The sequence below is a fragment of the Vidua chalybeata genome, chromosome 25 (assembly GCF_026979565.1).
Source record: "Vidua chalybeata isolate OUT-0048 chromosome 25, bVidCha1 merged haplotype, whole genome shotgun sequence".
NCBI lineage: Eukaryota > Metazoa > Chordata > Aves > Passeriformes > Viduidae > Vidua > Vidua chalybeata.
Window position 1 is genome coordinate 1939912 of NC_071554.1, and position 19659 is coordinate 1959570.

At 58.7% G+C, this 19659-nt stretch overlaps 2 protein-coding genes across 6 annotated transcripts in view; one reads left to right on the forward strand and one right to left on the reverse strand.

Annotated features, from left to right (window-relative positions):
- RBBP4 (RB binding protein 4, chromatin remodeling factor) overlaps positions 1 to 1560 on the forward strand; it is an 8321-nt gene extending 6761 nt beyond the window's left edge. For all 4 annotated transcript variants that reach the window (XM_053964297.1, XM_053964295.1, XM_053964298.1 and 1 more), the window contains exon 12: positions 436 to 1560. In XM_053964297.1, coding sequence (XP_053820272.1) covers positions 436 to 501 — 66 coding nt within the window. In that variant the 3' untranslated portion in view covers positions 502 to 1560. The remainder of the gene's footprint in view (positions 1 to 435) is intronic.
- A 392-nt stretch (positions 1561 to 1952) lies between these two features.
- SYNC (syncoilin, intermediate filament protein) lies at positions 1953 to 8711 on the reverse strand. 2 transcript variants are annotated; one of them, XM_053964284.1, is made up of 4 exons: positions 8632 to 8711; positions 4873 to 6331; positions 3553 to 3677; positions 1953 to 2530 (listed from the first exon to the last, which is right to left on the reverse strand). In XM_053964284.1, exons 2-4 carry the CDS (start codon positions 6322 to 6324, stop codon positions 2467 to 2469), a joined length of 1641 nt encoding a protein of 546 aa, XP_053820259.1. In that variant the 5' UTR covers positions 6325 to 6331; positions 8632 to 8711; the 3' UTR covers positions 1953 to 2466. The 2 variants fall into 2 exon arrangements, with proteins under 2 accessions (XP_053820259.1, XP_053820258.1); XM_053964283.1 differs by lacking the exon at positions 8632 to 8711 and adding an exon at positions 7622 to 7771.
- Between the last annotated feature and the right edge of the window lie 10948 nt (positions 8712 to 19659).

A 19659-nucleotide genomic window follows, 5' to 3' on the forward strand; every position in this document is an offset into this window, starting at 1 on the left:
CAGGAACAGTTTGCTGGCCCCTGCATCCCCAGCTGTTGAAGGTTTTGGAATTAACAATCTTGACCTTTGACAAGACCATTTTCCTATTTTTTTTTTTTTTTTTTGTTTATCTCTAAATTTTGTTCTTGGCAGCTTTCTGTGTAGCTCTTTTAGAAAGTGCTGCCGAGTAGAAGATCTACAAAACAAATACTTGAAACTCTTTTGGGAGCCTTGCAGTGGACTCACCTTTAGCAGATTCCTTTTTACAGGACATTTTTGAGACCTGGATTTATGGATAAGATTCTTTGTGTTGCTGCTTTAATAAATGTGATCAGGGATCAGCAATCCATATCTGCAAATAAAAAAAAAAAAAAAATGACCAGAACTTTCTGAGAGTGGAATCCTGTCCAGAGGGGTGGGAAATGCTCCCTCAGTGTCTCCATCCCTGTCTTGCAGGCAGAGAACATCTACAACGATGAAGATCCCGAAGGAAGCGTGGATCCAGAAGGTCAAGGATCCTAGATGACAACTTCTCCTCGGTTTTACTCTTTCTCCTCCTCTTCCCTCTCAGCCCTGAGATTGACTTAACACTGGTTTTGAGACACACACGTAGACTTTGTGTTCAGCCATCCTCCTGTAGATCCCATCACAGGCTTTTTCCACCCACACACGGAGAACCCACCACCCAAAAAAAAAAAAAAAAAAAAAAGGGCTCAGCCCCCTCAGCCTGCTGTGGCTCCTTGGCCAGAATTCCTACAGCAGCCTCCTTTATTGGTCTGGCTGTCCCTTTTTAACTGCCTTCATCACACAGCAAGCTTGGGATTAGTTTTTTTTTTCTCTCTCTCTCTTTTGCTTGCTGCAGCCACAGGCTTTTGCCTAATTTAAACAAAAGTCAAATTGGCAGAGCTGCCCGAGTGGGCTTGAGCCAACAGAGATGATCCAAGTGTTAATCCCCTGACAGCTCAGAAATGGTGTGGAAGGTCTTGTCCTCCTCAGTACAACTCAGAAGCCTTGGAATTCCTTTAGTTATCTGTACTTTGTTGCTTTTTCTGCCTTTGCAGATACAAGACTTGCAAGTTCTGACTTGAACTGAAATTTTTCCTTTTTTTTTTTGTCTCTCCTGGCAATTCTGGGTTTTTCATTCCTTCCTTCCTTCCTTTCCCTTTCCTCCCTCCTGCTGGGTGCCAGCGGTTTGGTTTTAGCTATTCCTGCAGAGCCTCTTTCACCTCCCATGTTTTTTGCTCTATTGTGTGTTTCTTGAGCTGTGTTTTCACATAATGTTTCTTTCCTTTCTGTGAAATGGTTTTTTAAAACTTGGGGGAGCCCTCAAGTCGTAAAAGGTGTTTGTTTGTACCAACGGATGACCCCGGTGCCCTCAACAGCCTTGGCAGCTGGTGGAAAACAAGTGAAACGTGGATGAACTCACTTTTTTTAGGAGTTCAGTCCTTGACCACAAGGTCCTGCACGTCTTCCACTCGGGTGTCCAGTGCCACCAGCAGCCTGTTACTCTCCATCTCCTCATGACTAATTGCGTGTAAGTCCTTCAGTTGGAATAAAGTTTTTCTACGTAAACGCTGCCAAGGTTGGGGAGTTCTGTGCTTTTTTCTGCATTTACTGCTTTGTTGAGGGTGTTTTCAGGGAGATGAATGTGGTTTCTACCTATGTGTGTCCATGAGGTTGGGTGCTGGTAGAGATATTTTATAATTTTTTAAGACAAATTGGATATTCCCCCCCCCCCTTTCATTTCTGCTGCTTTGTGAAATAAATTAATGAGCACTCGAACCCCCAGGCAGACACCAAATCACTGAATTGTTCTTCCCTTCAAAGCCCTGCTGCTTTCTGCATTTTAACTCTGCCTTTTAACCCTTTCCACAACTGTTTTTTGTTATCCTGCAGCACGACTTTGATGCAAACACCTCAGTTTGGCAGACAAATTTGGGCCTTTGAGATGCAGCTGAGAGTGAAAAGGCTCCTTAAACTCTGACCTTTTATTTTCAGTGTGAGACTCAATATAAAGTGGAAACCTCTTCCCCACCACCTCATTTCTGTGGAGCATGTCCCAGTACAGCAGAAACTCTTGAAATACAAAAGAAAATCCTCTTCAAAGGAGAAAGCTTCTCTTGCATGTAAACTTTAAAATTAACCCCCCCCTCCCCCGCTCAACACCAGCTTCCAGAACTTTCTGTGCAGGCTTAAACAATCTGGAACAAGACAAGAGTTTTCCCAAACACAGCAAAACATCAATCAGTTATTCCTCATCCATCTCCATTGTTCAGTACTAAGATTGTTTGCTCTGCTCCTCTGGGGAAAAGCAGTTTTACTACAGGAGCAGCAGCAGCACCTGGGGAAAGAGCCAGGGAAAGGATTGTCTGGTATTCCCAGCTCCAGGCAGCTGCTGCACACCAGGCAGGGTCAGGCAGCACGAGGAGACATCCCTTGTGTCCTCTGTCCACTGGTTTTTGCTGCAAAGAGGAAAATTCCGTGGTTCTAAGAGTCCTGCTCTGCTTTTTCCTCTGATTTGCAGAGGTGGCCGTAGATTTCTAAGCAGCTCCTGTGAGGGGAGAAAGGAAGTTCAGGCTATGGAATATGTACATCAATGCTTTGGCTGGAGAAAAGAGGAAAGGAAAGTTCTTTTCATAGCATGGAAGAAAAAGGAATTGGGAAACACTTCAAGAGGCTCGGTCCATGAGCATGTGGGCCCAGCCCAGCCCTTCCAGAGCCCTTGGCAAACAGGATTTAACAGAAGGGAATGTCATTTTTGGTGGGAGCTCATGGAAAAGGCAGCTCAGAGCTGCACTTAACTCTGAGCTCCCCAGAGCAAATGTGAAAGCTCATTTCAAGGTGTCACTCCCGGGGATGGCAATTTGTAAATTCCAGGAGTTAAGAGATTCCACTGCTGTATCTGGGATTAAATGTTGGGCTGTGGTTTAGGAGAAGCCAGGCTGCAAGGACAGGGTGGTGTTGGGATCTGGGCTGAATCCTAAATGCAGTTTGACCCCTTGGCTGGTGACAGCACAGGCTGAGAGCTCATCCATGTGCTTGGATAAAAAAACTTTGGGGTAGGGGATGTCCTCCTGTGGTGTGTTTGGGTGGAGAGGGGGAAAAAGGAATGCTCAAGGAGCAGTGAGGCTGCAGAAAATGGTTAAGAGCTTGTCCAGCTGAGGCTGGAATAACACAGCAGCTCCAAGCTGGGTGAGTAAAACAATCCACAAACTCATGGACGTTTTCTGGAGCTTCAGGGATCCACAGGCAATGAAAAGCTGAGTGAAAGCAGGAGAGGACAGCTCCAGCATCCTCAGCACAGCTGCCCAAAGCCAAACCTCGGCTGCTTTCCACATGTTCCTAAGGAAACCACCACTTAAGTTGCCACACCTGCTTCTCGGGAAGCCACTCCACTCCTCTGTGGGAGTTTCCAGCAAATCCCTCCCTGCTGTTGTGCAAAGGAGCTGGAATTCCTGCTGGGGAGCGGGAGGAGGAGCCTGTGCTGTCCCCCAGCTGTGTGACCCCACTGGGGGCTCCTCCCCACCATCCCTTTCCTCCTCCCAGCCCCGCAGGGATGAGACCCAAACACACTTGTAGATGGAGAGCTCCCGATGGAGGCTGGTCCTGAGCTCCTCCAGCTCCTGGTTCTTGCGCTGCTGGAGCTGGACCCCGTTCTTGAGCTCCTTCAGCCTGTCCTCCAGCTCCTCCACCTGCTCCTGCAGGGAGAGAATCAGTGCATCAGCTGAGGGAGGAGCAGCAGTGCTCCCCCTGCTCCCCTCAGGGATCTGCCTGTGCATGGTGCTGCTCGGGACAAGCACAGCCAGGCTGCCCCTGCCCAACCGCCCTCTTTAAAAACCTCTGCAAAAAAAAAAAAAAAAAAAAAAATCTATGTTTTAATACAAAGGTGGGGATTTAGGCTGGGCTGGGCTGCGTTTTGTCCTTAGGCTTCTCCTGGCTGCTTGGTCTTGTCCCCTGAACTACTTCGTGTGTGTTTTGAGAAGCTGCCAGAGCTGTATAAACCCGTGAGTCAGAAGGAGATAAATAAAGAATTTAGGAAAAGGAAAATGTGGAGGCACACCAGGGGTCCAAGGGACCCTGAAAATCCAGGACAAGCCATGGCGTGGGTGCTGGTGCTTCTGATCCCCATCCCAGCAGGGAGGAGCTGTGATGGAAGGGGAATGGCAGCTTCCAGAAACTGCTGGGAGGAGACAGCGACTGCAAGCCGAGAACAGAGAGCGTTGAAAGGGGGGAGATTAATTGTGGAGCCTCTTTGCCAAATGTGCTCTTGGAGATATTGAATTGCCTTGTCCCTCAGGCCGAGGGGGTGCCTGGCCCAGCCAAATGACCCTCCCAGGAGGCAGCCTGGCCTGGGGCTGTGGGGACACGGGTGAGACCCTTCCTGGCAGCAGGAAGGGCAGCACCTGCCCCAACAGGAGAGGGATTTGTAAGAAAAGCCACCTGTATTTAAACCTGGCTTCTCCAAGCATCTTGGCTCAGTCCTGTGCTCGGAGGAGCTGCGGGAAGTGTCTGGTGCCCGTGCTCAGCAGCATCGCTGAGCTTTGGGAAGGAAATCCCCCACCCCTTCCACCTCATCCCTGGAGCTATTCCTGAGGGGCCAAAACCAAGTGAATATATTCAGGAGAAACCTATTTTCCAAGCTGGGTGAAGCTCCACCACATCTCTGGGTTTGCCTTATGCCCGGGGGCTGCTGTTTCACCTGGCCCGTGCCAGGGTGTGGGATAATTTTTGATTCCAACCAGCAGGAGATGTTCCACATCCTCCCCATCCTCATCCACCCCACTCCTTCCCTGGGCCCTACAAGCAAATCCTGCAGCACCCACACTTCCCTGGATGCCAAGCACAGCTCCCACTCTCCAAAGAAGGTGGAACGATGCCCTTTGGGGCACGTACCCGGTACTGCCCGACCTCCTCGTCCCTTTTTTGCTTGACCAGGACAATCTGCTCCTCCAGGCTGCGGTTCTGCAGCCGCAGCCGGCTGACCTCTCCCTGCAAGGGCCTCAGGGCTTCCTTCATGCCCTGGATCTCTCCCTGCATCTCCTGCAGCGCCTTGGCCCCGGCCTCGCGCCGCTCCAGCAGCCGCAGCAGCTGGGGCTCGTAGTGCTCCTCCAGCCCCCGCCTGCTCTCTGCCACGAAGCTCTCGAACTCCAGGGACAGCCTGCGGCTCTCCTGCAGGTACAGGTTGTCCTGCCGGCAGGGCGGAGCCTCCAGGCGCTGCCTCAGAACTTCCTTCTCCTTCTCGCAGGTCTCCTTCAGCTGGGACAGCTCCCCCGAGAGCTGCCCGGCCTGGCTCTCCAGCTCGCCCTGGTAGGCGGCGTGCTGGGAGAGGTCGTGCCGCCGGCTCTCCAGCTGGTACTGGCAGGCCACGCATTCCTTGGTCACCTTGAAGAGCTTCTGCTTGATCTGGCGGATCTCATCCCGCAGGTTGTCCCTCTCCAGCTCCACCTTGGCCAGCAGCCTGCAGGCTGCCTGGATCTCCTCGTGGGCATGGCGGATCTCCTGCAGCGCCGGCTCCCGCAGCTGGGCCAGCTCGGCGATCAGCCTGTCCCTCTCCCTCTCCAGCTGCTCCACGACCTCAATGCACTCCTGGAAATAATTCCCCAGCTCTTCCAGGGTCAGGCACTGGTGCTCTGTGGCACCAGCGTCCAGAGGGCTGCCTGCTCCCTCTGTGTCCATGTCCAGAGGGATCCCTGCCCCATCTGCATTGTCTGGGATCCCTGCCCTGTCTGTGTCCATGGCCAGAGGGATCCCTGCCCCATCTGCATTGTCTGGGATCCCTGCCCTGTCTGTGTCCATGGCCAGTGGGATCCCTGCTCCATCTGCATCCTCCTCCGGTGGGATCCCTGTCCCACCTTCATCCACATCCAGTGGGACTCCTGCTGTATCCTCATCCAGTGGGATCCCTGTCCCACCTTCATCCACGTCCAGCAGAATTCCTGCTGTATCCTCATCCAGTGGGATCCCTGTCCCACCTTCATCCACGTCCAGTGGAATCTCTACCCCGTCTGCCTCCATGTCCAGTGGGATTCCTGTCCCATCTGCATCCACGTCCAGCGGGACTCCTGCCACATCCACGTCCAGGGGGATCCCAGCCCCAGCTGCACCCTCATCCAGCTGAGTCCCTGGTGTGTTTATCTCCAAGGAAGGATCCCTGCTGGCAGCCTGCAGCTCCTGGCTGGACTCTGGGCTGCCCTTGTGCAGGGGTTTAGATCCGTTCCCCGCTGGATCCAACGGGGCGTGAGGACATTCTGGGGGTGGAGCAGCTCCTTCAGCTGCTCCCTCTGGGGCAGGGGATGCTCTGGCTTCATCCAGCTGTAGCTCTGGAGGGGGCTCGGGCTGTGCCATCAGGTTCCTGGGAAGAAGAGGGGATGTGAACCAGAGCAATGAGTGTAACAGGTCTCAGCCTTTCCTCCCCACCCTGTGAGACCCCAGAGCCAGGGGGTCCCGCCACGGCCCTGCTGCTGTGACCACCCCTGTGTCACCCACAGGGCTGAGCTCAACACTCTGGTGACAACTTGGGCCCAGACTGTCCAAAACAAGGAAAAAAAAAAAAAAAAACATTAAAACCCTATTAAAGTGTCTGACTGCCATGGAGGAGGAGTGAGAGATGCAAAGCCAGACCCCAAACCCAAGAACTGCTCCTGTGCCAACCTGTCAGGACCAACCACCCCCAGCGGCACCGACCTGACCCGTGCGAGCGCTCCCTGGAAAACTTGCCGGGATTTTCGCGGTGTGGCATAACCTCACGGCAAGGGAATGCGCTGCTGGAAGCACAGGCAGGCTCCGGGATGACTGAGACGGAGCAAACCCCGCACGCAGAGCCCCGGGCGAGCGGCAGCGCCTGCAGCAGGAGCCGCTTTGCAGAGTCATCCGATCCCGGCATTGTCCCCAGCACGGCACCTGCAGCTGCCGCCACCAAAACCCTCTCGCATTCTCCCGGCTGCCATTTGGGGTGGGATGGACACAACGACGCTCGGGGCTTTTCCTGCCGCCTCCAGGAGCCGGTGGGATCGGTGGGAGGATGCTCTCACCTCTCGACCACGCTGCTGAGCTCATGTCTAGTCATTCCCTGAGGAATGAGCGCAGGCTGGCACTCACAGGCAGCCCTCGGCTCGGAGCAACGGCTTTAAGCAAAGAACTGATTTTCCCCGATAGTTTCTCTCCTAATAAGGCAGTTTTCGGCACTGCTGACACATCGCAGCCTCGGACTCAACGGCCGGCGGCTGGAGAAGGGGCAGCCCCTGCAAAGGTGGGCAAAAGGCTCCTCTGCCCCGATTTTCCGTGCCCTCCCCGCTGCCAGCGCTTGTTTTTTGGAAGTTCTTGGAGCCGCTTCGCATGGGCAGGAGGGGAGGGGAGGGCGCCCTGTCCTGCCTTTCCAGCGGGCCGGGGGGGGCTCTCTCCCTCCCACCCCCCCTCATCCCAGGCCCCCCAGAACTCCTGCGTGCCCCAGAGGGACCTCCCCCCGCACCTGATCATTGCTGAGGCTCCAGGAATGCTGAACCTCAGATCCCCCCCCCACCCCATCCCTGGCCCCTGGCCTGCCCCACGCCCCGCACCTCGCCGAGGTTCCCGCACCCACGGGACCACCCGGAGGACCCCGGCCCCTTCCTGCCCAGCCCTGCTCGCCCGGGTGGGCTCTTACCTTCCTCCCCTGGAGCCCAGCGCCGCCGGCTCTGCGCTGCACATGGGCTTAGCATGGGGCGGAGAGGGGTTATTAATAAACAGGGCTGGAAATCAGACTCCCCGGAGCAGCCGCTTCCCCCGGCCACCGCCTGCAGTGCCAGCTGCGGGCGCTGCCTTCCTCCGCCCCGGGGAGGAGGAGGAGGAGGAGGAGGAAGAGGAGGAGGAGGAGGGCGGGGAAGGCCCGGCTGGCTGCATCCCTGGCAGAGGCAGCCGCAGGGACGGGCTGCAGCCAGCCCGCAGCCCCGGGGAGCAGCCCCCATCCCGCCCCGGCTGTTCCCAGCTCTGATTTATTGGTTTTGTGGCCCCTTCCCGTGCCACTGGCGGATCCGCAGGTCCCCATCCCGCTCCCCATCCTGGGCAGGGCTGGGATGGGGACAGTGGTGTTCCCTGGGGCTGTGGGGTTTGGCTGTGGTGGGAGGGGAAATGCCAAAGGATGCAGCTGGTGGCCCCCAAATGCCACGGGCTCATGCCGAGGATGGAATGGGATTTGTGAGGCTGCTGGCAGCACAGTGCTGCACTCCCCAGGCATTGATTATCGATGGATTCAATACCAATATCTCAGGGTCCTTTCTAGGCCCCACAAAGCCACAAACCTCAGTAATGGCAGAGCACAGCCTCTGCTTCCTCTTCCGCCCCATAAGCGATCCCTGCCACCCTTTTCCCTCTGTTTTGGGGATGCAGAAGGTGACGTTTCTCTCTGCAAAGCCCCGTGGTGGCCGTGGTCACACTCCTGGGTGCCCAGCAGCAACACTGCCCTCACCCACTTGATTTCCCACCTCTGCTCACCCACAGTTCTTCCCTCCCATGGTGCCCATCCACATTTTCCCCACTCTGTGGATCCTAAACCCACGTTTATCCATCATATCACCAACAAGTATTTATCCAAAATTCCAATTTTAGATAGATTATGGTGGGTGCATCATCCTGGGGTCGCCGTTTGGCCTGGTGGTGCCCCCTCCCCGAGCCTACCTGTGCCCGCTGCCGCTCCTGCCGTGCCCAGGAAATCGGCACTCGCCTCTCAGGAAGTCTCTGTTTTACGTGCCCCAAAAGCACCCGGCAGCGCACAGCACAGCCTGCGCCACCGCCGGTGCCACCCCGCCACTGTCACCGTCCCCTTGCCCATGGCTCGCTGGCCACGGGGCTGCAGAAATCAGGTTTAAAATAACAGCGCTGGTCCATCCTTCGGGAACAGAGCTTTAAAAGGAAAAGGGAGATTTGAGTGTTTTTTTTTTTTTTTTCTCTCTTTTTTTTGGATCCCATTGCTTTTTTTCAGCGTGACACACCTTCTTTTTCTCTTTTTTTTTTTTTTTTTTTTTTCCATGAAGCGCCTCTATTTTTGACTCAATCGGAGAGGAATGCCGTTAATTCGCACAAGTTGGGTGTATAAATATCTATCTAGAGCTGCGACTGCCAAGGGGTGAAACCTGCGGATCACACGGGCTGGGCCCAACAACCCTTGTAGGGCCTACAGGGGACAATGACAGCGGCGAGCCCGGGCCGGGGCTTTTCTGATGAGCTGCCAAGGGCAGGGTGGGGAGTGAGGAGGCTCAGCTGTTCCCGCTCCGTAAGCGGATACCCCGGCCCAGGCCCCGGCACGGGGATGTTTTGTGGATATAACCAGGCAACGGTGTCGCCGGTGTCCCCGGCAGAGCCCGGCTGGCCGCGGGCACACGGGCGGTGCAACGCCAGGCAGCGAGCAACGCGGACTTTGCTCGGGTAAACAGAGCTGGCGGGGTGGCACCGGCGCTGCCGGAGGCGAGGAGAAAGGCAGGAGAGAGTTGGAGGCACGGAGAGTTTGAGAGGCGGCTGTTGGCATGAGCGGCAGCGCTGCCAACACGGCGTGCCCCGGCTGAGAGGGGTCGTGGGGAGCAAAGAGCGGCTGCGGGGCGCTGCACCCCCTCTCTGTGCTCTGGGGCTGTGTCTCCTTTCCTGGTGGATTTTTCCTTCCTGTCCCGCACGGCAGATCTGCCCCAAGGGCAGGGACCCAGCCGGCAGCGCGGTGGCACCACGGTGGCACCAGCCTGGCACTGCCCCGTGCAAAAAACAAAAAGCCGCTGGAGTTTCAGATCCTCCTGTTGTGAGTGTGTAGGAGAGGTGTGTGTTCAGTGATGAAAAAACACTGAAATGTTCCAAATCAAGTGTTTCACAAGAAATGCAAATGCCTGGGCTCAGGTGCTTGATAGAACTGAAGGACTGTAATCATTCCGTGTTCCTGAAATGCATCAGTGCTCTGTAAAACAACATTTTCTCCCAACCTTTGCACGATCTTTAGGGACAGGCTGGAGGCACCAGCCCGACTTCGGGGCTCTGGCAGCGCCGGCAGCTCTGTGGGGTGTGCACACAGTGGGATTCCAGCTCCCGGTGGGATTCCAGCTCCCGGTGGGGTTTAGGAGCGGCGATGCCGGGCAGCGCTGCCCACGCTGTGCCCTCGCTCGCTCTGTTTGCTGAGGGCGCGGGGGTCCGGCCGTGCCAGCGAGAGCGGTGCCAGATCCGGCCCCTCGAGTGTAGGAGCTGCAATCTGATCCCGGGGGGAAAGTGTGATTCATCCCTGGAGCTGGGAGCGCTTCCAGGGAAGGTCCTGGCTCCGAGGGCGGTGGCACCGGGCGCCACTCCTGCCCTGCCCTGCCCTCGCACGGTGGCCCCCGCCGGGTGAGAGGTCCCTGGGTGGCTCCCTAGCTGGGATTCACCCAGGTTTGAGGGGTTGGATGCCACTGTCCCCTCGGGAACAACCTGGTCTGCTTCACCTCCTGCCTCAGTTTCCCCAGCTGAGAGCTGGGGTGGCCCCTGCAGAGGGAGGGGAGGTTGCCCAGCAGGGATGGAGGAGGAGGAGGAGTGAAACGTGGGCATGTGCCCAGCTGGGGCAGGGATGAAAGGGGAGCCCGAAGGCGCCGTCTGCCCCGCAGGGACCTTGGGATCGCCATGGGAGCAGGGCCAGCCCGTGCCCCGGTGCCGCAGGCGCCAGCGGCTCCCGCTTATCTGCGGGCTGGGTCCCGCTTTCCCTGCGGCGAGGGGGATGAGGAAACATCCCAGCAGCTCCCGAGGGAGACACCGGCCCAGCCAGGGAAGCAGAGGGGTTGAGGGGCGGTTCCATCTGCGGGGGTTCTTGGAGTGTGTCCGCTCCCACATCCCGCTCTTCCTGCGCTGCTCAGCTCAGATATTGGGACTAAACATCTGCCTCAAGGCTGCCCGTCCCGGCAGCTCCCCGGGGTGTCACCTGTGTCACACCCGCGGGGATTTCACACCCCAGGCCGGGGCTGGCACTCGCTGTCAGCCCCATCACGCCTGTGCCAACCCTGGGGGCAGCTCTGGTGTGTCCATGGCATCCCGCATGGCACCGAGGCTGTGCTGACATTCCCACAGGCTTGTCTCTTCCCGGGAAGGTTCAGGATGCTCACATGAGCAGGAGATGCCTCTTGTGGCCACCTGTCCCTGTCACCAGGACATGGGTGATGCTCCTGGGCTGCGCCAGAGCTGTCCCTTCCAGCTGGGAAGGAAGAGACCCTAACTGCTGTTTTTTCATCCCATTCCATGTGCCGGGCACCTGAGCAAGGCCACCAGTGCCTCCCTTTTCCTGCGACGTTTTAAAAACCCATTTTTACAGCTGAGCTGATTTTCAGCACCACCACCAACAGTGCCCGTGTCCCAACGATCGCCAGCGGGGTCACCGCGGCCCAGGCTCCGCGCTGGCTTTTTCCATAGCCCGGGGCAAGGAACGGGGAGCAGGAGGCGCTTCCTGCAGAAGGGGCTTGGGGCGAGCAGCTCCTGCTCGGGGTGAGAAGCGGCACCCGCGGGGCTCAGAGGGACGCGGGAGGACCTTGTCCCGACGTAGGCGTTAATGAGTAATGAGGGAGCAGCCAGGGCTCCGTGTCCCCGCGAGGGGACGGAAATGGGGGCAGGGGACGGATGGGCACAGCCCGAGGCAGCGGCTGCCCCCGGGCACGGGCGGCAGGAGGGGCTGCGGCTGCTCAAGCGCCTGATGCCGCGGCTGGCAGCCGATGGTTCGGCTTCTTTATTCCGGGTTTCACTTCCCAGGGATCCCCATTTCACCGGGGGATGTGGCAGAGTCTCTGCCTCCCCTCCCCTGCGCCGGGGTCTCGTGGGATCTGAGCTCTTTTGGGAGCTGCTGTCCCCAGGAGAATCCCGGGGTCCTGTGACCATCCTGGCCCTGCAGGTGGAGATGAGTTATCCAGCTGGGGACCCCGCACTCTGCTGGCCTGGAGCTCTCTGGGAGCTTCCTGGGGCCCTTCACAAAGTGCTGGTGCTTTGGGGAGCTCCTGGAATTTCATCCTCTTCACCTTCCTCCTGTGCTTCCCTCGCCCCTCTGATGGGAGCTCTCCCCGCAGTGCAACCGCTCCTCTCCCCCTCTCTCACTGTGATTTCTTGGACAATGCTCCGTTTCTCTGTGCAGAAATATTTTTCAAACTGGTTCTGCTGCCACACGAGGAGGGGAGAGATGAAAAATTGGATTTTTTTTTTTTTCTTTTGGAGGCTAATAACTCGGAAGTCGGAGCCAGCAGCAGAAAGTCAACACAAACACCCTAATTGGGGATTAGAATCTCCTCAGTGCAGCTCAGCTCGACGTGGGTCAGCAAAGCCCAGGGAGCAGTGACACACTCAACCTTCATCCTGGAAAGGAATCAACCCCCTGGCACCAGCCCAACTCCTTCCAGTGCTCGTTTCCATCTTGAGTTTGGGTTCAGATGGGTGAAGGGGAGGGGGGATGTGAGGCAGAGACACAAAAGCCCAGCAAACCCCAGCCTTTCCTCAGGTGTCACTCTGGGTTTGGAGCCAAATCCCCATCCCTGGTCACTGGTGCTACTGGGAAGGAGCAGGAGGCTCAGGTTTGCAGAGCCCACAGGATACAAGAGCCAGTGCCTGAATCCCACAGGAGATGCTGATGTGCTGGGAAGCCTGAGGGATGGAGAGGCTTCTTGCTTTAGAAACCCTTCCAGCCATTTCCAGCAGCTGGCAAACTCCTCCGGGCGTGCAGCCAGGCCCTGGGAGCGTCCGGGAAGGATGTGGCTCCAACACAGCCAGCAGGAAACACAGGGACCCAAACCCCTTGGAGCCAGGAGCGTGGAAATGCAGCAGAAACCACCTGTGTTCTTGTTGGGATCCTTCCCTTGGCTTTGCCACGTGTCCTGTCACCGACCTGCTGCTGTTCCAGCCCAGTCCCTGAGTCCTGTTGTCCCCTCTCAGCTGGATCACAGAATCATGGAATGGTTTGTATTGGAAGGGAACTTAAAACTCATCTTGTTCCAACCCCCTGCCATGGGCAAGGACACCTCCCACTGTCCCAGGCTGCTCCAAGCCCTGTCCAGCTGAATTTGGGCACTTCCAGGGATCCAGTGGGCACCCAGTGCCAGGACCTGCCCACCCTCACAGGGAAGGATTTCTTCCTGAAATCTGATCTAGATCAGATTGGAGTGGTCATGCTCCTGAGCAACGCCAGCTTGTAGTGGGTGCTGAAATCCTTCCCCAGAGCCGCTGCCTTTCCCAGGCAGCTCCTGGTGCTCTCCCGGCCTCAGGCAGAGCCTGGAGAGCCACGCCAGGAGGCTGAATTCCCCCCTCATGCTGTGTCATTCCGTTTTCAGGAGCTGATTTGTTATTAGCAGCAAGCAGCAGCGTGGCACAGGCTGCAGGCAGCGTCTCGGTGGCCCCAGGTGTGCCCGAGTCGGAGCACCGTGTCCCCCTGGGCGCTGCCACGGGGCGAGCGTCACCCCCGGGGCCATCAGGTGAGGAACCGGTGGCAGCTGCGGGATGGGAGGGCAAGAGCAGGACACGGCTGTCAGCTCCGGCTTCTCTCCTGGGGCCAGGGCCAGGGCCAGGGCCAGCCCCCCCGGGGATGAGCGGGACGCCGCCCCGGGGATGACGGTGCTGGAATTCCGCACTCACGCTCCCGCTCGGGTGTTTCCCGGTTTTCCTGCGCCTGTCTCCCGCTGATGCTCAGCACCTCGGGCGAGGACAACAGAGGGTCCCAAGGGCTGGGATCACTCCACGCTGTCCCCGCACCCCCCTCCCCTCCCCCGCGCGGAGAGCGAGGGGACAAAGCCGGGACCCACCGGGGAACGGGAAGAACATCTCGGGGAGCTCCGGCAGCCGCGGGAGTGACCCCGGTGGCACCAAGGGGAGGGTTCCCGGTCCCCACGCCCCCGGGGCCACCTGCGGGCGAGGGGGGCGGGGGCCGGTGCGGGCGGAGCTCCCGCAGCCCGGCCCCGCCCCGCACAGAAACTTTCCGTCGGCGCCGGGCGCTCGGCGGGAGCCCGGAGCGGGGCCGGGGCTGCAGCCGGAGCCGAGCCGAGCCGAGCCGGGCGGGCCCGGCCCTATGGGCAGCGGCTGCCGGCGGTGCGGGGCGGTGCGGGGCGCTGCCCGCCGCGGCCATGTCCGCCGGGGCTGCACCTGCGGCGGGCGGCGAGCGGGACCCGGAGCGGGGCGGCGGCGGCTCGGCGGGGGCTCCCGGGGCTCCCCCCCGGCGGAAGAAGGCCCGGGTGAACTCGCTGCGCCGGGCGTTCAGCTGGCTCCGGGGCCGGCGGCGGCCGCCCAAGGACGGCAGCAGCTCGGGAGGGACGGAGGGACCAGGTGAGGAGCGGGAGGGGAGGTGGCCACGGTGGCACTTAAGGAGGGGTCACGGTGGTGGCCAGAGTGGAGGTGGACGAGGAGATTTCAGGGAGTTGCTCAAAGAGGTGTCGGGGTTGTTTTTCGCCCCAAAAGCCTGTCCCACCCTTAGCCACGGTGGTGGTGGGTAAGGAGGGTTCACGGTGGTGGCCACAGTGGTGTTGGAGTGATGGCAAAGTGTTGAGTGGTGGCTGTGGGAGTGGGCAAGGAGGTGTTGGGGTGGTGTTCACAATGGTGGCCAAGGCAGTGGGCAAGGAGGGGTAAGGTTGTGGCTGTGGAGGGCTCAGGGTGGTGGCTGAGGCGTTGTGGCAGTGGCCGAGGAGGAGTCACAGCAGTGGCCACGGAGGTGGTGAAGGAGAGGTCAAGGTGGCGGCTGAGGAGGTGTTACAGTGGAAGCCAAGGAGGGCCAGGCAGCTGACCCTGGAGGTGGCCAAAGAGGGGTCACCGTGGTGGCTGAACAGGAGTTGAGGTGGTGGCCATGGACGTGGCTAAAGAGGGGGCACAGGAGGGGCAGAGGTGCTGGCCATGGTGGTGGCCAGCTGGGGTGGAGTTGCTGGCCGTGGTGGCAGCAGGGGTGGCCGCAGCGGGGGAAGGAGGTGGCAGCGGTGGTGGCGGTGGCCACGGGGGCCACGGCGGCCGTGGCTGCGGTGGCAGCAGGATGGATCCGGCAGGTCCTGGCGCGATCTCGCCCGGCCCCGAGGGCTGGTGCCGGTTCACTGGGTAGGCTCTCCCTGCGCTGAGTCAGAAGGTCACTGGGGCTGAGGGAAATCTGGAGGGATGCCAGCTGCTGCCACCTCCTCCTCCTCCTCCTCCTCCTCCTGGGCAGGGTGTTTGCGTGCTCCAGGTGTGGCCCTTCCTGGCCCAGATATGGCCCTCACCCCGGCCCGGTCGTGGCTGCTGCCTCCACGGCCCAGTCACGTCCCTGCCACCTCGACCAGGACAATCCTGCGGGGGAAGCTGCTCCGGGTCCCCTCTCAGCCATCCCGGAGCCCTGTTCTGGGGATCCAAGGGCTCGGCCAGGGAGCTTTGGCAGAGCGATGGGCGCTGGCTTGTCTGGTCATGCTCCTCTTCTCAGCGCCTTTTTGGCAGTAGTAGATGTCCCAACAAGGGAGGTATCACCCCAAAAGCCTGTCCCACCCCACACTGCTGGGGACACCGTGTGTGTCACGCCCCTGCCCTCCCTGCGGGCACCTCTGGCAGGGATGTTTTGGCTCTTTTGCCAAGGGAGAGGCCTCTCCTGTGGCGCCCGAGCGTAGCAGGATGCTGCCAGCTGGGACTTTCTTCCTCAGTTTGCTCCAGGGAGTGAATTTCCAGGCATCCAAGCCTGCATGCTGCCTGGAGAAGCACTCGGGGATCTGTGATAGGACAGGAGTGGCCATGGAAAGGGAAAAGAGGCTTGGGAAGAGCTGAGCTCTCTCCTGGGCCGATCCATCGGATGCTGCTGGTGGTTCCTTCCCAGCCCTCCGTGTGTGGACACCACTGCCACAGCCCAGCACTGAAACCTGAGCAGAAAAAACGAGATGTGCCGGAGCATGTGATGTTCCTCTTCACGGCAGAAACGCCCCCAGCAGCTCTGCCAGCCCATTTTTTCCATTTTTTTTTTTTTTTTTCCCCCGAAGTTGTACCGTTCACCAGCTAATCCTCAAAATGCCAAGTCACGGCCTGTCAGGGTCACAGCTTGGGGACCTCGCTGTGGCAGCTCGTGCCAGCCAGGGCTCTGTCACTGCACTGCCACCCTGCTGTCCCATCAGGAGAGCTGTCCTGAGCGCCCACAGCCCGTGCTGGTGATGGAGGGGCCGTTCAGTGCCCCAGCCCGGGGGACTCTTCCCCTCCGGGCTGCGCTTTTGCCAGCGCCGCCATCCCGTGGGACGGGAGGCGCCCCAAATTCCCTCGCGTCTCCCCCCGGTGCGCCGGGAGAAGCAGCGCGGATGTGCCGCGGTTGCAGCTTGCCTGCGTGACTGAATCACCCTCCCCGTGCAGCTCCAGCAGGGAGAGCACGCCAGGAACCCCTCCCTGCTCCAGCGCCTCCGGCTCCGCTGCGGCCGCTGCGTCCTCGGGACGCCGCCAGCCCACGCCGGGGTTACCGGCATCCATCCCCGTGGGATGGGGATAACGTTTCCCTGCAGGATGGGGGTCACGGTGCCTCAAGATGCTGGGCTGGGCTGTGGGAAGGAAGGAGTGTTAGCCCCGGGTGTTTTCCGGGGGCTGGAGCCGGCGGCATCGGCTGTGCCACACGCGGCTCTGACCTGCCCGGAGGCAGCGCTGGCCCCGCCGCAGACATCACGAGCCTTCATGCAGCGGGACCAGCTGGGAATTTTTCCAAACATCAGCTGGTAGCTGAGCTGTGGGAGGGGGAGAGGGGAGAGCTGCGGCAGGCTCTGAGCGCCCTCGGCTTCCCCTGTGTCCGCGTGGGGCTGGGGGATGTCGGATCGGGCCCGGAGCCGGCAGTTCCCCATCACCCCGCCCTTCCCGCAGGTGGATTTGGCCATGGATTTGGGACAGGGCATGCCTGACCATCCTGGCGGTGGGGAGGGGGGAGTAGGATGGCTCCAAGGGATGGGAGAGAGAGAATTCATCCCAGGGCACGTGGGTCAGGGCTCATTCCTGAGCGTCGTGCCTGCTCCGCTGTGGGCGCTGCTGAGGCCGGCATTGCTCAGCACTGAAATCACGGCAGAGGGAGGATGAGAGCATTTCCACTTCGGATCAATCCCCTGGGTCCCGTGGCTATCAGCAGTCCAATCTCTGCCTGCCCAAACAGCTGAGCTGTGAGGAAAGGCTCCGTAATCCCACTCCTGGGTGAGCACCAGCCGCCTCTCCGGGGGACACCAGCGGCTCTGGGAGTGGGGGGATGGCTCCATCCCAGCTGGAATTGCATCCTCTGGATGCTCTGCCCTGTTTGGGTGGATGGGCCCTGCTGGCTGCAGGTGGTATCCCAGCACCTCGCCATTCCAGCCGTGTTTATTTCCATAATAACCTTTGGAGGCAGAGGAGTGATGAAGCCCCGGGGTGGGAGCTGAGGCAGGGAGAGCAGCTGGGCTGTGCCAAGGGTCAAACACAGAGCGAGGATTTGGGGTGCCCGGCTGTTGCCACTCCCTGGGCTGGATTTCCGGGTGCAGAGATGTAAACACAGCTCTGGGATGAGCTGGTGCTGGGGTCCAGTGCTTTTAGTCTGTTTTTCTGGCTGCTGCTTTATCCAGCTTTCACAACATTCCTTTTAATTCCTTGATGAAGTAAAGGAATCGATGTTCCAGAAATATTAAATTAGGGTTGGCTTTTTTTTTTTTCTTTCTTTTTTTTTCCCCCTTTTTGATGCCAGCTTAATCCAGCAGCAATGATTTCCTGACTGGGGTGAGGGATAGTGATGTTAAAAATAAAGCTTTCAATGCTCACAGCTGCTTTGTAACAGCAGCAAGTGCTTGTTGGGACTGGGGATTTGCCATGTGCAGGGTGAGCAGAGGGTGGAGGGGCTGGGCTGTGGTGGGGATCGTGCTCAGTTCCTTCATGGAAAGGGTTTTTAAGCACTGGGAGGCATTCAAGAAACAGCTGGACGTGGCACTCAGTGCTCTGGGCTGGTTGACAAGGTGGGGTTGGATCACAGGTTGGCTTTGATGATCTTGGAGGGTTTTTCCAACCTTAATAATTCCGTGATTCTGAGCTGGTGACATTTGATGCCACAGGGTGCAAGTGAGCCCTCAAGGAAATGTGGGGCTGAGCTGTGGAATCTCCCTGGACAATTATTTCCTCCATCCTCTGCTGCCACGCACGGTTTGGTGTAAACACAGGGCTTGCGTTTAGCCCTGAGCTTGTCAGCTCAAAGGAGAGGGGAGAGGCGCGGGGATTGTTCCCTGCGTGTGTGGGAATGAGCTTGCTAATCTGCCAGAGGCACAGAGTGACACTTCAGAAAATGTGAGCAGCAGGAATCCCCTGGCTGGCCTGGCCTGGCACCGGCGAACAAAGAGAGGTGTGTCTGCAACCACAGCTATTCCACCTGGAGACAACTGGAAGAATTACTCCTGAGAATAACGTTCCATAAGATCCGATAAAACTATTTCAGCGGGGTCATGTTTCCCCCGTGGAAGGGAGGTCTGGTTTCATAAGACAATATCATCATTGACTCTGACTCCGGCAGCGATGGGAACATAACCCGCTGGAAGGTGAAGAGCTGGGCAAGGATGAAGTGAAAAACCATTTCCCTGCCAGGCAGGAGCCAGACCCTTGGGCTGGTTGTGCTGTGCATGGATAAAATCCACCTGACCCTGAGCAGGGAGCTGGGCTCCCTCCACTTTTGTGGGCTGGAGCTGGACCTGTCATCAGCAGAGCCGGCCTGGACTCCGGCTGGAGCAGGAAATCGTTTGAAACCCTTCTGGTTATGTATTTCTGTTAATGATTGGGGATCTCAAGTGGGGTTTTTGTGTTACCTTTGCCTCGCTGAGCTTTACTTCCCCGTGAAGGGAACAAGGGCTGAATTCCTTTCTCATTCAGGCAGCTCAGCTCCTGCTCTGTGCTTGCTGGGAGATGAGATCAGGTTTAGAAAACTCCAGAAGGAGTGGGTGAAACACCAGGAGGGATGGATAGAGCACCAGGAGGGACAGATCTGCGCCCTGTGACAGCACAGAGGGGTCCCCATGCCTGCACTGGTCTCTCTGACCAAGGGAATGTGTGACTTTGGGGAGATCAGATGTGCTTGAGGCAGTCACGCTGTGCTGACCAGATCTGTATCTCACGAACAGCTTCTCTGCTGCTCCAAGCTCTTATCAGAGTTCTCTCAGTGAAGAAAACCAGGGATTTCTGGCCTGGAGAAGAGAATCTGCCTGGAATCAGCATCTCTGGCCCCAGCTCCCCATTCTCACGTGCTGGGGAGGCTGAGGATGCTTCCCCTCCTTCCCCTCCCCTCCCCTTTGGGCTGCACTGAGGTTCTAACAGGGAGCAGGGAATTGGGGTGCTCAGCTGTCCCCACTCCCCAGGCTCCCTGAGCCGGATTTCTGCTCACAGCAACACCAACCAGCTCTGGGTGCAACATGAGAGCAGGCCTCCCCTCAGATTTCAGGGGCTTTGTGCCCTGAAGCAGCAATGGGGCAGCTCAGTGGGGTCTGTGAGGATGCTGGAGCCCCCCATGCTGCTCCCAGCCCCCCAAATTCGGCAGGGACTGAGAACCACGAGGCCCGGGAGGAGCTGGAGCTCGGCTCCACGTGGCTGTGAGTTACCCCATGGCAGTTGTTGCAGCTCAGAGAAGCCACTCGGTATTTTTGGCACCCGTGGGCTCCGCGGGGTGCCCGGGGCTGGCTCCCTCCCCGAGCTCTGCCGCCACATCCCGGGCTGTGCCTGGGGGCGGCGACGCCTCGGTGGCCGCGTTCCCTGAGCAAGTGCTGGCACAGAGGGCGT

Excerpts from the sequence above, each read along its gene's own strand:
- SYNC (XM_053964283.1), bottom strand. The coding sequence starts at position 7,665 with ATGTGCAGCGCAGAGCCGGCGGCGCTGGGCTCCAGGGGAGGAAG. Across the intron at positions 6,332-7,621 it reads CTGGGCTCCAGGGGAGGAAG|GAACCTGATGGCACAGCCCG; the intron begins GTAAGAGCCCAC and ends TCTTCTTCCCAG. Across the intron at positions 3,678-4,872 it reads AGGAGGTCGGGCAGTACCGG|GAGCAGGTGGAGGAGCTGGA; the intron begins GTACGTGCCCCA and ends CTCTCCCTGCAG.